This window comes from Bicyclus anynana, chromosome 24 (genome assembly GCF_947172395.1).
Source record: "Bicyclus anynana chromosome 24, ilBicAnyn1.1, whole genome shotgun sequence".
NCBI classification, from domain to species: Eukaryota; Metazoa; Arthropoda; class Insecta; order Lepidoptera; family Nymphalidae; genus Bicyclus; species Bicyclus anynana.
In genome coordinates, this window is record NC_069106.1 from 2,450,963 (window position 1) to 2,469,054 (window position 18,092).

The window sequence follows — 18,092 nt, forward strand, 5'->3', positions numbered from 1 at the left end:
ACTATGGCTTTGCCATATTGTGGGGAAATATCCCAAAATGCGGGGAGTTTTAACATAATTAAGAATAAAACTCATTCCCCATTGTGGGTTCCCCATTGATTTTTTGTAAAGGTATTTTTTGAATCAGCATCTATTCTATAGTCTAAATATTATACGAGTATATTTATATTTGAGAAATGAGGAGATCCGCAGACGAACCAAAGTCACTGACATAGCTCAGCGAGTCGCGAAGCAGAAGTGGCATTGTGCAGGCCACATAGTTCGAAGAGCCGATGGAGATCCCAAGGTGCTGGAATGGCAACCCCGCACCGGAAAGCACAGCACATTTGTCAAACTATGTCCAGCTCTAGACGTCCATCGGCTGATACTTAATGATGATGATGATGATGATGATGATGATGATGATGATGATGATATTTTATCCAGAAAATGATGCTCTGAATGCTCTGACTCCTAAATTAGATAGTTTGAACAGGAACGGACTACACACATAGACACACGCACATACACCTACAATGACCACTATTAGAGACTAAATAAAAATATTCATTAAACTGAGGGTGATTGTTAAAATTATCCAAAAGCATGGAATTGTAATATTTTTGACGTGATAGTTTCTTTACCCAATTTGGAGAAATTCGCTTCGAATATAGGGAAATACGAAAACAGGTAGTGGCAACTCTGATTACGATTGTCAATTCATAGATCGTAGACCAAAACCAATTACCAAATAATTGTCATTTGTCAATTGACGGATGGCGGTTCTCATCAGTGTGTGTTTTTGTGAATATTTTAAAATCTGTGATTTTGAGGTGTTTTTATTTTGTACAAATCCGTACAAGCTATCCGTTGTTTATAATATAATAAAGAAATAATACATTTTATTTATCTATTTGTGTAAAAAATAATCCAAAATGCAACGACGTCGGGGCCCTAACTTTACGTATGTAAGCGGCTGCGTGAAGTACATGATTTTCGTGTTAAATTTTATATTTTGGGTGAGTCTGACACAAAATATTCATTAATCCACCATCTGTTTGTTTGTTGTTGGTAAAAAAACGTTAAATATGCGTTTTCTAATACATCCGATGTGTTCTGAGACCTGTGAATAGTTTTTTATTTTTGTCTTTTGTGTCGCGAAGTGTGAATCATTGTACTGCTGAGTAAGTATATTGTGGGAAGATGTTTACGTAAATACAATGCAGTAATATTTACAAATAAAGCAACTTTCTAGTTTAGTTTTTGCTACAAATAATACTCATTATGATAAGTATAGGTACTTAATAAACCATTTGTTTGCAATAAGTACAATTTTACATGTTCAGTAATTTTAAATAATTTAAAATTATTTACCTAGCCAATCAACGTTGGAGCAGCTAGGTGTATTTTATTTATTTACAATATAATTTATTGCACAAAAAACATTATGAGAGTAATAATAAACAAAATAGGTTTTGCTTTTGCTCGACTGTTGGATAAAGGGTCAGATACAGTGTTTGGTTTTTTTAAGATTGTTGTAAATTAAAAAAAAAGGACTAATAAATAAATGAAAATACGAAAAATAGCGATTAAACAATCATAAATAACTTTAAATTATATGCAAATTTATTTAATTGACACCGGTGTGTAAAGATTGTCTCTCCCCTAGAGCCCGCCACACTGAACGGTTATTTGCCTGTCTATTCCAAGTGACACCTGCTATTTTTCTGACCTCACCCTACCATCTATGACGCTGTCTTCCTTTATTTTTTTTGTGGTGTCTTGGGGACCAAGGTGTTATGTCTCTTGACCATTTATCCTTCCTACTTTGAATCATATGTCCTGCCCATTTCCATTTCAGCTTTGTAATGCAGTATGTAACATTAGTTACTTTAGTTTTGTTTCTTAGTAAAGAGTTTACCTTCACTGTTCTGCTCCTATTGGTGGTAGTGTGATGAAAAGTATATACTATATCCAGGAGTATGAACAATAATTGTACCAAGTTTCGTCAAAATTCGTCAAGTAGTTTTTGTTTCAATAACAAACATACAGACAGACAAAAATTTTACTGATTCCATTTTTCACATCAGTATTGATCACTTATCTCCCTGATAGTTATTTTGGAAATATATTTCATGTACAGAATTGACCTCTCTACAGATTTATTTATATTTATGTGAAATCATACCAGAATTCTAAATTGCTTGGTAGTACATCTTTAATGAACCACTAGACTTAACTTACCTGAACTGGAAATTAAACCCATGCCTTCTCTGTTGAGAACCATAAATACTGCCAACTGTACCAGAGAGGTAATCAAGTTTTAATATAAAGATACTATTTTTCAGTTATCCGGTGGACTTATAACTGGTATTGGATTGTATGCGTTTATAGACAAGTGGCAGGCGACGGGACATATAAAGGTAAGCCCTACTTTAATTGAACATCACTTTAACATATGTATGTATGTATTATTGTATATTATTTATGTATTTAGGAATATTTATTTATATTACTTAACTTTGTCTCATTTTTTGTGTATGTATACCCGAATCTGTGCTTATGTTTTTCCCTTCCACAGTGGTTGTCTGGAAGAGATCGCCCTTTAGCGATAAGACCACCAATAGGCTAGTTAATACTTTTTTTGATGGTCTTAAATAGTTCAGTATCGTTATACTAGACTAAAAAATTTTTTTATATTTTTTTGAAATGCGTTTACATGAAAATATTAGTTTTTAAATATGTTTTTGACAATATGAGCCAAAATGCCTGTCAGCCATGCCAGTATATATTTCAACTGTTTCATGACGTCACTACAATAAATCCCATAAAGAAAGTTTTTATCAAAAATATTATTAACATTAGTCCGACGTTTATTACATCAAGGGTGTTAGTGACGTCACAAAATGGACGACAGCGTTTTTGACGTTTGGAAAATTTAAAAAATATGTGATATTTAAATTAAGTTTTAAAAGGAATCCTGAACTTTTATTAATTGATATAGATACATTTCGGACCCTTATTCCATATTACACTCCTACTTCCTACTACTTACTTTCACTACACAAAATTAATATTGTTTAGATTTAATTTGATATAAGTCAACTACCCTATTTTAATGCAAATGCTTCGAAAAGTAAAACAATGTATGCGAATGACAAAAAAAAAAAACACTTGGCAATCTGCCCCTGTAGGCAGATCAGAAGTAGCGATTTCTTCCAGACAACCTGTGGTTTAGACAATGATGATGTCTTGTTTCAGCTGGACACCGTGTATGATGTGATACTGAACGTAAGCCTGCTGATAGCCCTGCTGGGCAGTGTTGTGTTCATCGTCAGCTTCGCTGGGTGCATTGGAGCTCTGAGAGAGAACACGTGCTTGCTCAAATTTGTAAGTCATTATCAGCCTATTTTTACCCGAATGCCTCAGAAGGAAGGTAATGTTTTTCGAGCGTAGTATGTATGTATGTTTTTTTTTATTATATTCTTTACAAGTTAGCCCTTGACTACAATCTCACCTAATGGTAAGTGATGATGCAGTCTAAGATGGAAGCGGGCTAACTTGTTAGGAGAAGGATGAAAATCCACACCCCTTTAAGTTTCTACACGACATCGTACCGGAACGCTAAATCGCTTGGCGGTACGTCTTTGTCGGTAGGGTGGTAACTAGAAACGGCCGAAGCCTCCCACCAGCCAGACCTGGACCAATTAAGAAAATCTCAATCAGCCCAGCCGGGGATCGAACCCAAGACCTCCGTTTTGTAAATCTACCGCGCATGCCACTGCGCCACAGAGGCCGTCAATTGTATGTATGTGTGTATGTCCATTTTTATGGCACGCGCTACAGCCCAAATGGCTGGACGGATTTTGACATAACAGGTGTTTTTGAATTTGTCAAAATTGTGGTAAACGGGCTACCACCGTAAAAGCTGTTTGTAGCATCAAAATCAATTTTTACCAAAAATTGTTAGTCACGAGGTATGACATCTAGACTGACGATATATATATAATTATATAATATCATATCACATGTCCAAAACGTACCAATTATATTGGGACCATCGAAGTAACATAAATATGGGTGTGCTGGGAATCAAATCAAGGACCTCTATGTTGTGAACCACAGAATTACCAACTGCGGCAAAGAGGTCGTTTCAGAAAAACATAGACACAATTGAAATAATAATCATTGTTATTTGCATAGTACGGATGTTTGAACCGGCGCGATACACCGACATCCTGATGTCGCACAAATTGTTGATAATTGAATGTGTACCTATTATTTTATTCATTTGTGGCTACCATCTATATAATGTGTCATTTTGTTCAGTACGAATCGCGTTATATGTAAGTGTCATTTTTTTCCCCGAATTTTCACGGGAACTACGTGGATGAAACTGCGATGCGTTATAAGTAAAGGCCTTAGACCATTAAAAAGAATGGACCTGTTTCGCACCCAAATTCACTAACAAAAAAGTCTGTAATTTTTTGAGGGGGACGAGGTAAACTCACACATCAAACACATTTAACACCATTAAGTATATTCTGTGTCCATACACTACACACAACTATATATTTGACTCGGAACACACACATGCGTAATTTTTACACAGACTAACCAACACATCGACTCTTCACAGAATATATATATATATAAAAAGAAAACCTCTTTAATATTATTTCTTTTTGGTAATTTAACAGCAAAACATTAAAATTTTTATTAAAATATAAAGTAAATGTAAATAATGGCTTTGAATGTTGTTTTTATATTTTATTTATAGGAAAGATTTAGTTTAGTATTTAATTTAATTATTTAATGTAAAACTTAATATTGTAAATAACAATTATATTTTATTTATAGAAACGCAAACCAGCTTTTATTACTATCTATCTACTATCACATTCATGTGAAATAATTATCATTATATATATATATATATATATAGAATATTCGATTACTTGATCGATTTTTTGTTGTTCCGTCAAAAGAATCGATTCTTTTTAGAAATAAAATATAAAATTAAGGTAGAAATAATTACAAATGAAACATTACTTTATCTTTTACTAAACTACAAGTATTTGGCCGTTTTTTATGCCATTCAATCAACTACACAAACCGGCATTTTTAGGGAGCTCTTTACACGACGAAAACGATTACAACAATGAAACATCGATTCTATAGCAACAGTTTTTATAAACGCTAGTTAGATCATTAATTCTTGATCTTTGACAGAGGGGTAATGGTTTACTAGGCAGGTCCTTTCTTTTTTATGGTCTAAGGTAAAGGCACCGCACCTGATAAAAGACTTTAATTAAGACCTTTTTGTAGACAGTTAACTGACATAACATATTGATGCATACATTTTGAGGTCATCCATATAGAATTACTAGCAGACCCGGTCAAGGTACAATTTGTCTTAATATCTACTTACTTTTCCCCTACCTCATCTTTCAAGATGTATCAAACAAAGATGGCGTCAAAATTTGATTAAAATTGGTTAAGTAGTAGAGTCTATCGAAGACAAATAACTACACGCGTACGTGATATTATATTAAGATACAGCAAGCAAGATAAGAGCTTACTAGGTACCCTTCTCAAGGCAATAACTTCCTCTCCTCAAAATCTTTCAGTAAAGGATTAAGACTAAGGAAAATATTATAATGTTGGACCATGCACTTTCAGTACTCCCTCTGTCTTCTGGTGCTTTTCCTGGTGGAGATGGGCGGCGCGGTATGCGGGTTCGTGTTCCCGCGCTCGCTGCACGGCATCCTGGAGAACAGCTTCACGGAGCGCATCGTGCGACTGTACCGGGACGACCCTGACCTGCAGAACTTCATCGACTTCGCGCAGAAAGACGTGAGAAATTCTATCACCTTCTGTAGACGCATTACTTGGAACTCTGATGCTGCTCAGCATCCTAGAGAATAGCTTCACGGAGCGGATCGTGTGACTGAGCAGGGACGACCTTGACCTGCAAAACTTCATCGACTTCACACAGAAAGACGTAAGACATTCACATATCATCTTTTATATCACAGGTTATACGGTTTGTCTAAATCTAAAGTATTAGTGCTTTTCAAGCTAGCTGGTTGAAATTACCTTCCTGATGATATTCTTAGAATAGGAATGTAACTATTGCTACCATCTATAAAATCTTATATTAAGGACAAATTAGCTTGAATGGAATCTCACCATATGTTTTCAGACTGATGGTATTAAAAAGTGGCTAACTTGGTTAAAGTAAAAGTTTATTCAACTCACACAGCAGAAATAACATTTTAATTATTAGAAATTTACTTTGATTTACAAATTTGGTGTTTCTTCTTTCGTTACAACATACCTTTCATTGATTTACAGTTTCACTGCTGCGGCTTAACATCAGACGGTTACATGGACTGGTCCAAGAACGAGTACTTCAACTGCTCGTCGCCGTCCGTGGAGCGCTGCGGGGTGCCGTTCTCGTGCTGCATCAACGCCACGGACATCAGCTCGGGGCTCGTCAACATCATGTGCGGATACGGAGTGCAGAACTATCCCGTAAGTTGAATCCCTCCGACATCACTAGTAGGATTCATCCCACTTCTGATGTCTTGTCTCGGCTTAACATCAGACGGTCACGGCCTTATCGCACTAGCGGACGTGTCGCGAATGCGTCGCAAACACGTCGCGGCTGCGCAGTGAAAACGTCGCGGAGGCGTGGCGGATTCGCAACATTTCCTTCGCGGTTTTGTAGCGTATTAACGACGTAGAGTATTTCATTCAGTAACAAAATGGATTCTGACGAGGAAACACTGCTGTTTTATTTATTAAAAAAACAGAATTTTGGCTAAAAAGCAAATTTAAATAAAAGTTTTTATTGTCAACAATGAAACAATGTAACAAATCATTGCAGGTTGATTTTTCGTCGACTGGTTAATATTTTAGTTCATTATGATGATCCTAAGATTTGGAAAGATAGTAAACTTTGCGTACGATTTCGATTACTCGATCGTACAAGAGTCAAAAAAGTCGTATAAATACGATTTAAATCTTTTTTTTTATGCAATATAGGCCAGCGCTTGAATACAATTAAGCCTGGTGGTAAGCATTAATGCGGTCTAAGTTGGAGCGCGCTTACCTAGAAGATGCCTATTCACTCTTGCTTGTTCAAATTATAAGTGTTAGGAAACACAAACGCCGGAAGGGCATTCCAAATTTTTGCTGTACGAACTAGAAATGTGGAAAGTTGATAAAAAATCGTACGTTTGACAACACTGGGACGGACTTTCGTTTGTACAAGACAGAACAACATGCGTCCGCAACAAATTCGCTGCGGATGCGCGGCGTGTCCGTTGCGCGCGTACGTATCCGTTGCGAGCCCGCTCCGCTTTGAAAACGCTCGCAATCCGCTAGTGTGATAGCTCTGTTACATGGACTGATTCAGTGGCGGATTAAAGGTCCAGAGCGCCCTAGACAATCACTTTATCGGCGCCCCTGTACCAGTACCCTGTACAGGGGCTAATAATATATAAATTTTAACTAGTTGTTCTTGCAATTACGATGACATTGTATCATTAAACCCTAGACTTTAGTAGATGAGGACCCTTGTACTTACGCTAATGCGCGAATGAAATATGAAGTTATTACTGTGAAGAAATCAAGAGGGACGACAGAACGAACATTGAAATTCATGATTCCTCTCTGCTCTGGGAAATAGGCCTTTAAGTGTTTTGACGGATGATGGTGTGTTATGAATATATCATTACAGATTTAAATTATAGATCAGCATTTAGTTCTTAATCGTCGATATGTCATTTTCTTTATTTATTAAAAAATTCTGGGCTCGCGCGCCCCTTGTAACTACACGCCCCTAGGCACATGCCTAGTTTGCCTTACGGATAATCCGCCTCTGGACTGATCTAATCAATCAATCGATCAATTTATTTATTTGCAGATACATGCATAATATATATACAAGTGGTCGGTAGATGTAGATAATAAACTGTATGCATCGTTCCAGGTAGCAGAGGCGAGCAAGCGCGTGTGGACGAGCGGGTGCATAGAGATAGTCCGCTCGTGGGGCGAGCGCAACCTGTACACCATCGCCACGGTGGCGCTGGGCGTGGCGCTGTCGCAGCTCTTCGTCATCTACCTCGCCAAGACCCTCGAGGGGCAGATCGAGTTGCAGAAAGCCAGGTTCATTGATATAATTTTTTTTTTTAATTTTTGATGTAAATCTTGTTTGAGCATGCTTGGGGAATAAATTGGTGAATGAGGTTATGATTAGTGTTAAGGGCGAGGCTTTTAAGATGCGTGCTGCCATCTACAGGCACAGTAAAACTGTTTGTTATTTTAAACTACCGGTAGATGGCGTTTTAATTTTTCAAAATTTTTCAAAATTTTCAATTTTATGTTATTTTATCGATGTGCTGGGGATATAGCTCACCCCCTTCAAAAAACAGCTGACGATTTTGCTCGTGAATTTGAATACGATACTAGTCCATATGTAATTAGTCTGAGTAATCGGGCAAAAATAAGTAAAACTGTTTATATTTATTTGTTAAAACCTTGTAAACTGTATCAGCAAAAAAAGGATTTGATATTTGATATTTCTTATTTTGAAGTACTAGTAGATGGCGTTTTTGTTTTTCAATTATCGATGTGTTAACTCACCGCCTTCAAAAAACCTAAAAATTTCAATTAACTTGATTAAAATTAAATTTGATGAAAAAAAAATTGGATTAATAAGCTTAGAACAATTAGATATTACTATTTATTTTAAATTACATTTTATAAACAAAAAAATACATAATTTAAAATGAATAAGTTAGCCTTGATAGCCCTGTGGAAATGACCTCTGTATCCAATTCCGGGGGGTGTGGGTTCGAATCCAGTCCGGGCATGCCCCTCCAACTTTTCAGTTGTGTACATTTTAAGAAATTAAACATCACGTGTTTCAATCGGTGAAGGAAAACATCGTGAGGAAACCTGCATATAAGAGAATTTTCTTAATTATCTGTGTGTGTGAAGTCTGCCAATCCGCACTGGGCCAGCGTGGTGACTCGAGCTCAGCAGTGAGCCGAATATGGTTCTGTTATATAGCCGAATATATTAAGTTCTGAAATGACATGCGATTTCTACCTTCATTTCTAATTTTGTTGGTAAACAATGCACATTGTGTATGGCTAAGTTTAAAAATGCTTGTAAACTAAACCTTCTTGGAGTAAATGAATTTTGATTGATTGATTGATTTTTTGATTGGTTGATTGTTAAAATATTATTTAAATTTTCAGATGGCAAACATGAAATAGGGGTTCAGCGGGCGCGTATCGGGACGACTGTCGGCGCGCGCTGCTGTAGCCGGGAATCGAACCCGGCACCCGGGACACGGTGCCATCCTCGCTGCACATGTAGACCCAGGGGTCAAAAATGGCTTCCACTGTGATATTAAGTGTGCAAAACCATACAAATAGTGCAGTGATGTGACAAAGTGAATAGTACCCCATATTACATTTGAAGGGTTAACAGTGAAAAGTACCCCAAACTGCATTTCAAGGGTTACAGTGATTATAAGTGTTTGCGACCAATTTTCCCTAAAAAGGTCATTGACCTTTTTATAGTGACAATATGGGATTTAAAAGGATGTATACAGGATGTATACATCCTGTGAATTATTTAATTTTGAATCTATCATTAAAAGTATGTATTTTAGTGGAATATAATATTCACAAAGTACTTTAATTATGGAAGTACTGCAAATAAGTTTGAAGAAAAAGAAATACTTTAGTCATTCGAAGGCAGCCTTATCAAGCAATAGAGGCGACCTTTAAACAATCTCTAGAAAGGTAGTCGGTTATTTATTTCATTAAATTAAAATGTGCCAGTGTTCGTCATATAGAACAGTATTTTATTGTATAAAGTATTTTTCAGATAGCATGGGTACGGTGACAGTCTCCTATATAACGTTCATAATACGTACTAAAATCGTAGAGAGTAAAACGAACTGTCACCTGCACCATCCTACATGAAACGAACTGTAGTTTAACATTTAAGTGCCATTTCACAGTTTACGTAAATGTATCTAAGGGCGAAATTTTCGGACCTACGAAAAGCCTAAGCCTAAGTCTCATTTTAAATGAAAGTTTCATATCTGGCAGTTAAATTAATTTTATTGAAATCCTTGCCAAATATGACTATAATTTACTCAAAATTATTATAACTTTGATTGAAATTGATTTATATAAGGGATGTACTCTAATATCCGAATTAGAAATCCCTTTCAAAATTATTGGATGAAGTGTTTTATCGAATGGTTGAAAAGAAAAAGATTGTCAAAAAAGACAATCGACTGACTTGGCTAAAGGATCTTGTCTATTTTGGCCTTTGCTCCAATATCTAAATAGGGTAGTTGACTCATATCAAATTTAATATAAACAATATTATTTTCGAGCATTACATGGAATATATCAATATTTAATTAATAAAAGTTAAGGATTTCTTTCAAAACTTAATTTAAAACACATATTTTTTTCAAAATCTCCAAACGTCAAAAATGCTGTCGTCCATTTTGTGACGTCACTAACACTCTTGATGTACTAAACGTTGACCTCCATTTTGTGACGTCACTAACACCCTTGATGTACTAAACGTTGACCTCCATTTTGTGACGTCACTAACACCCTTGATGTACTAAACGTTGACCTCCATTTTGTGACGTCACTAACACCCTTGATGTACTAAACGTTGACCTCCATTTTGTGACGTCACTAACACCCTTGATGTACTAAACGTTGACCTCCATTTTGTGACGTCACTAACACCCTTGATGTACTAAACGTTGACCTCCATTTTGTGACGTCACTAACACCCTTGATGTACTAAACGTTGACCTCCATTTTGTGACGTCACTAACACCCTTGATGTACTAAACGTTGACGTCCATTTTGTGACGTCACTAACACCCTTGATGTACTAAACGTCGACCTCCATTTTGTGACGTCACTAACACCCTTGATGTACTAAACGTTGACGTCCATTTTGTGACGTCACTAACACCCTTGATGTACTAAACGTTGACGTCCATTTTGTGACGTCACTAACACCCTTGATGTACTAAACGTCGAAGTAATATTTTTGTCAAACGCTCCATTTGTATGGTATTTATTGTAGTGACGTCATGAAACAGTTGAAATATAGACTGTCATGGCTGACAGGCGTTTTGGCTCGTATTGCCAAAAATATATTTAAAAACTAATATTTTCATGTAATCATGTCTCAAAAAATATGATTTTTTTTCAGTCTAGTAGAACGATAATAGACTATTTAAGACTATTAAAAAAAAAGTGTAAACTAGCCTATTGATTTTAACTGAAGACTGTGCTCTTTACTTCTATTAGATTAGTATTCAAATGATGCTCAAAATTGAGTTTAAAAATCAATGTTGTAAATTCCAAATGTCATTCCAATGGAAGTCTTAAGATATTATTAATATATTAGATTAATAAAATACAAATTTGATTATTGTGTTGCATTTATATTTAACTAATAATAATAATAGTATAAGTTAATAATTAATATTTATATTTTTTATCTAAGAATCTCCATTATAAAACGTAACTGTTTGTTTTATGAATATTTTATTTCATGACTTTATGGTCAAAGTCACAGATTAAAGAATAATAAGCAGATAGAGCGTAGCATACTACACTGCAGGGATGCATTCCAAATAAAAATTCCAAAAACGAATACATTCTCGAATCAGTACGACACGAAGCGTCGCATCAGTAATTTTCAATATTATTCAAGAAAAGTGGCGTCTTATGTTTTTAAATATTTTAAAAACTGTTTACAAAAGCTAAAAAAATAAGATGGAGCTTTTTTTATGATTGATTGTTAATGATTGTAAACTTATTTTGTGGGTGTTCATTACGAATATTATTTAAATGGGTACATACCACGATAAACCTCGTGGTTTTATCGTGGTATGTATCCGTTTAAATAATATTTGCATTGATTGTTAGTCTATTATGATATCAATTTACGTAATTATTGTTACTTGTAGTGAATTATCTTGAAATACAAATTATGGAAACAGTTTGTTTAAGCAATGTCGAGGACATCAAAAAGAATGTCAAGGACTCACCGTACTGCTTGTAAATACTCATTCTGTATCATTCTTTATTCTGTGGTCAAATTAAATATTTGTTGTAGTGTTAAATGCTAAAGATGTTAATAAAATACCAGAAATATGGAGACTGCAATACAATGCATAAAACCATCAATTTATTATGAAAAGTATTTATTACAGAATTAATAAATTTGATGTAATATTGTAAGAATAAATACATTCTATGATGTTGCATATATACTAAGATCACAATATTATGACCACTGCCAACTAGGATTATAATGAAAAAAATATATAAGAATATATTTGCTGTATAAATTTTCATATTGTACCAATTTTGATGTAAATACTGGACTGTAGAGTAGGATTTTAATGTTATTTCGTGCTACACATAATATAAGTGTATATCAAAAAATAAATTTATTTTGCTATTCTTTGCGAAAAACATAGTGATTTTTTGTTTATATTTATTTTGATAATTGTTGCTCAGATAAATTTATTAATTATAATTACTAGAGTATTAAAATGAATTATTTGATCAAATAATTTTTTACATTATTTTTAATGTAGACAGTTTTTCACAGAAAATAGTAAAATAAAAGAATGATCTATTGGTTACATACATACAAACCGGTCTGCAATATATGTACTGTAGGAAATAGTAGTCTAGACTAGACGGATATGACGTCAGGTGGTGCGACTTGTTTCGTAAAGAGTGGGGAGTTAGAGAGGGGTACCGATCGGTTGGCGGGAACGATAAATATTGTGAAGCATAACCTTTGTTCGACATTAGTTTTCTTATTTTTAGTAATCAACTTCTGAGTCTGCTAAAGGTACATATTATGCAGATCGAGATAAGGCCCGGCGCACACCGTCTAATGTGCCCTCATGTTAAAAGTGCAATATTTATAACTGACTGGTCCTAAATAAAACATACTAAGTGAAAAACATCGATACAATAATAAAATGTATAGTAAAAACAACAAAATGCCGTTTAACTGAATATGACAAACTTTCAGCTTTTATAAAATGACGAAGGTCTAGGGTTCACTGGCTCTTAGTCTATTACTGGGTGTGACATACGTTTCTCTTGTTGTGTTTGTATTTAGGACCGGCTGATATTTTTTTTTATTATGCATTTTTTTTCATTTTTTTTTATTAATGCAATGTATTAAATATTTTACTAATTAAGTGCTTTGATGATATTTAATGTTATTCCAATGTTAGTGTAAGTTATATTAGCGTAATAATCAAAGAAATCTCGACATTACAGTACTTTTTAAAGGTTTTTAGAATTAAATTGATTTTATCAATAATTTTTCAACGTCTCAAATAGATATAAAGAAAAAGCAAAAATATTTATTTTCATTAAAGAGCGTATTCTGTGGAAAAAATTTAAAACTATAGAAATACATGAAAACTGTTTTCACTAGTACTAAAATGCGACCAAGTGGAGAGAAATGGATAAAATGTCGTCCCAATCGCGGCGGAGTTGTCACAAACCCATCTCTTTCATCATTTGTTAAAATCTAAATAAGTGAATAAATGTAACTAAATAAAAAGTAATAAATTAAATAGTAATAAATAAAATTAAAACCCAAGTTTTTGAGTTGTATCGAGATGGCGCCCTTAAAGCAACTGTGACATGACATTTGACAGCAAACGTCAAAACGACTATTGCGTTGAAAACGTCATCAATCCGTCATTGTTACCCTTATTGGTGTTGCTATTCTTGGGAGAGAATGAATATTATTTCGTAATTATAGTAAATTCGTAGATTTGTATAATCGAAAATAGTAAAAAAGGATTATTTCCGCCAGGGATTCACAATGACTAATCCAGGGCTCCATACAATTTTGGACCATCTCCTTTTGCTAATGGACACTGCTTTTTGGTCCAGTGGTTTGCTTATGTGACTTCAGATAATAAGGTCCTGGGTTCGAATCCTGGCCCTATACAATTTTGGGCCATCTCCTTTGTCCATTTCTCTTTACGACATTATCTTGTTGGTCGCATATTAGCACTACAGGAAACTTTGAAAACCAATTTGGCTTTAAAAAAAACATTTTTGTCTTTTTTGCTTGCATACTAAAGGCAGTATTTTATTTTAAAATAAATCTACTAGACAGAAACGACATTAAAATGTCAAAATTTAATAAAATGATTTAACTATGGCCCAAACAATTTACTTAAACAAAAACCAAATAATATTGTTTTAATTTTATTAATAGATTTAGAAAGTTATACACATTATTTTCTTTTTATTGTAATGTATAGACAACAATCTATTTTTTTTTGTATAAATTATATTTCCTTCTGGCATTATAATAAATATGGTGCTCAAATAATTGCTTGAACTAAATTCTTTTAAACATCAGAAGACTCATAAACAAGAAGAAATACTTTATCGCACACAAAAAATAATAAAAAAAAATCATAAAAAATTAATAATTTAAACTTAGCATGCAAAGGCGGCCTTATTGCTATAAGCAATCTCTTCCAAGCATCCCCTGACTAGAGGAATAAAATATCTTAAAGAAGTACTAAAGTCTATTTGTAATGGAAAACTGTGATTAGTTTCTACAGGGTAGAGTACTGGAACACTAAATCGCTTGGAGGCAATGATTTTATACTATTAGACATGCCTACAAAATCACAACATAGTGTTCCAAACACAGCTATTTCACTGGGCGCAAATATGTACAATTTTGTGTTTACTTATATTATACAGGGTGCTCGGGAGTATTTTCCATAACTTCAAAGTATTAACGAGACCCCTTATAGGAACCAATCTGCATAACTAATATTTTATTCAATTAAAAAAAAAAAATGTTTTCATACAAAGTAATTCAAATAATACTGACTATCCATTTAATACACACCTTTAGGTAACAGACCGACAACGTTGCGTTTTAAGTTTGGTTACGTCATTATTATAAGGATGCGTATAAGGGACACATTTTAAGATCTATTTACAAAAGAAATATTACACCGAAAATGTTCCTTAAATATTTTTGAATTAATTTTTGTTAAAGAATATAACCCTAGAGTTATATTTAAATGTAAATAATATTTCTTTTGCAGATAGATATTATGACGTAGTCAAATTTTAAAATCCAAGGATAGATAAAGGCGTGTGTTCCATGGATAGTCGTAATTATTTCAATTAATTTGTATGAAAACATAAAAGTTTTTATGTTTTAGTTAAAAAAATGTTAGTTATGCAGTTCGGCTCACATATGTGTTCAACACCTTGAAGTTATGGGAAATATTGCCGAGCAGCCTGTATATAGTTTTTGCATTCTAGACAATATTTAGGTATTATTATTCTCAAGTAACTTTCGTTGTTTAGTATGGTACTAAATTAAATTAAGCCAATTGACTTTGTTTGCCTCGGTTTGGACGCGCTAGTGCCATGTCTATAGTATAAAATCATTGCTTGGAGGTATATCTTTGCCGCTAATACCTCCTTAGTTAAGGCCGAAACCACCACAAGACCAGGGTTGAGCCATGATTATAATTGATATATGAAATGATCGCCATATGTTTTTTTGGAATAAATGCATTTGTATTTTTTAATCGTTCTTCCTTCATCAGTGTTTACAGTTTTATAGTATAAGAGATGACCATTGTTAAATCAGTAGCTAGTACAAAGGTCGCAAATTGTAAACTTGTGATATCGAGAAAATTCCAAGTATGTTTGTACTATAAGAGCTGGTGAACGATTATTTTTAACCGACTTCCAAAAAGGAGGAGGTTCTACGTTCGGCTGTATGTATGTTTTTTTTTTTTTTTAAATATCATTTTACTTTTTTTTTAAAGCTGAAAATACTCCAGTTTGCAATATCCGGTGCTGTTTATTATTAGAAAATTATGAAAAGTGTTTTATATAAAATTTAGTACGTTAAAAAGTATATTGAGAGGAGGTTTCCTAAAATTAAATATCATCAATGATAGTTTGGCCAGGAGTTTTTTAGGCTACCTACTCGCAACATATTTTTTTTACATCCTAATAATAATTATGATGTATAACACTTTTCATCCATTAAACAGATTGGTGAAGGTCGTTTCTAATATGTATAAATGGATCTTCTATAGTAGGTGTGGCATACATTACGCTAATCCGTTGCGACGACGACGCTACGCAACGAACTAATGAGTTATCGTCCTTACTCGCCTGCTTTCAAAAAAATAAATCAATTGAACTTGTTTGACGTTTAATTATGTGAAGTTGCTAATGTTATATGGGATGACTTTATAATCTGAAAGACACAGCTTAGCGAAAATTGCAGCTGATTTTCCGATGCCGAGACACTTGAGGAAAATTGTACACCAGCTCTTGGAGTATTTAGTTAATAAGTCGAAGTCAGTAATATAAGCTTGTGTAAAGTAATTTTAGGCCAGTGTATTTGTTATTATTAGGTGTTGTTCCAAAATGGCAAAAGTTTGTTAGTGGGTTTTTGAAGATTGTATGTACCGTACCTACTTAACCGATTAGTAAAAAGAGAGGTGTTATAGGACAACCGCGGGTAAATCAAACTTTGTTTATTTGAATTTAAACCGAATTTACTTAGGTTGCAAACAAGAATGGCAGCATTAAAAAAAACTTTTTTTTTTTATTTTATTTTTTTTGGAAAAGTCTGGGGAATAAATTGCATTTTTTTTTTGGGAGTCTGAGGAAAAAATGTAACGTTCCGTTTTGTTTCGCATTTATATTCGCTTTGGCGAGCAAGTATTAAATATTTTTTTTTAATTGAAAAAAAAACCACTAACATATTATTTGTCATTTGCACAATCCATATTATATGAAAATGGGTGTTCTTTTTACATTTAAATGTATATTCTCTTCGTAATACTTCTGTGTATATGGACTGACTCGTGTCTTAATACACATATACTAAAGCCAAATTCGATGTGCAATGTTTATCAACAAACAAATTGGAAATGAAGGTGGAAAACGTGCTCATGTTATTCAAAAGACATTAACTTTTGTAACTGTTCTAAGTATATTAATCAAATGTATGTTCATTAATTTAGTAATTGAATTAAAATAGGGATGATGACTAGGTTTGAATATATTGATTTTTATGATAAATTCGGTTAAATAAGGTCAATGTTAGTTGTAATTTATATATAAAAAAGCAAAGATTTACTGGATATTTGCAAAATAAATGAGATTATAAAATTTCAAAATCTATTAAAAATCTTTTATCGTAATTAGATGGAAATTCATACAGTTTTAGCTTCCTTACATTAAATGTGACATTTTTCAATAAATAAACTATAAACATAAACGCACAAATAACAAAGATAGTAGTAATTTTGTTTGAACGCCCATAAAAATCTAACAATCCTTATGATCTACGACGTCATTAAATCGTACCATTTTGCATGGGGCGTTTTTCAGAAATCCGCGGCAGTGCCGCAAATCTGATCCTTTAAATCCCTGTAGCTCCGAAAGTAATGATCGCAGATACCCTGTTACTTTTACAAAATTGCTTTACTATTAGCATACTCTTAATTTATATACAATTTAAAAAACTGTCATCATCCCTATTATATGTGTGATTTTCATTTTGCCTCATTTTTGATTTGTTTGTTTATAAACATTGCACATCAAGCTTGGCTTTAGTATAGTTTAAGATGTGAAGATTACCCAAAACTTACAAAACTTTGTAAGTTTTGGGTAATCTTCACATCTTCAATCGATAGCAATTCATGAAAATCAAAACTATTCTACGAATATAGTTTACATATGTAAATTACATATTTATTTCCGTCATCTCAATACATTGCTGGCTCGGGGAGCTTAAGGAGAAATCTTGGGATTTACTCGAGCGCGGCTAAAAAGGATACCTTTCGTGTTGTTAAGTATTTCCACCAAATATAGACCCAAGTCTAGTGGTATACATAGAAGTCTTTGTCGTGATAAAATTATAGCGAATAAAAACAATTTGTAATCATAAAATACTTTTTTTTATTGTAATATACTAGAAAAAGTTAGGTT

The 18,092-nt window shown here is 33.6% G+C and overlaps 1 protein-coding gene across 1 annotated transcript; it reads left to right on the forward strand.

Annotated features, from left to right (window-relative positions):
- The first annotated feature begins 748 nt into the window (after positions 1–748).
- On the forward strand, positions 749–18,053 carry LOC112043983 (tetraspanin-33). Its single transcript, XM_024079683.2, has 7 exons — positions 749–998; positions 2,328–2,402; positions 3,241–3,369; positions 5,662–5,835; positions 6,337–6,516; positions 7,979–8,154; positions 9,252–18,053. The coding sequence occupies exons 1-7, from the start codon at positions 915–917 to the stop codon at positions 9,262–9,264; spliced, it is 831 nt and encodes a 276-aa protein (XP_023935451.1). The 5' UTR covers positions 749–914; the 3' UTR covers positions 9,265–18,053.
- The last annotated feature ends 39 nt before the right edge of the window (positions 18,054–18,092 follow it).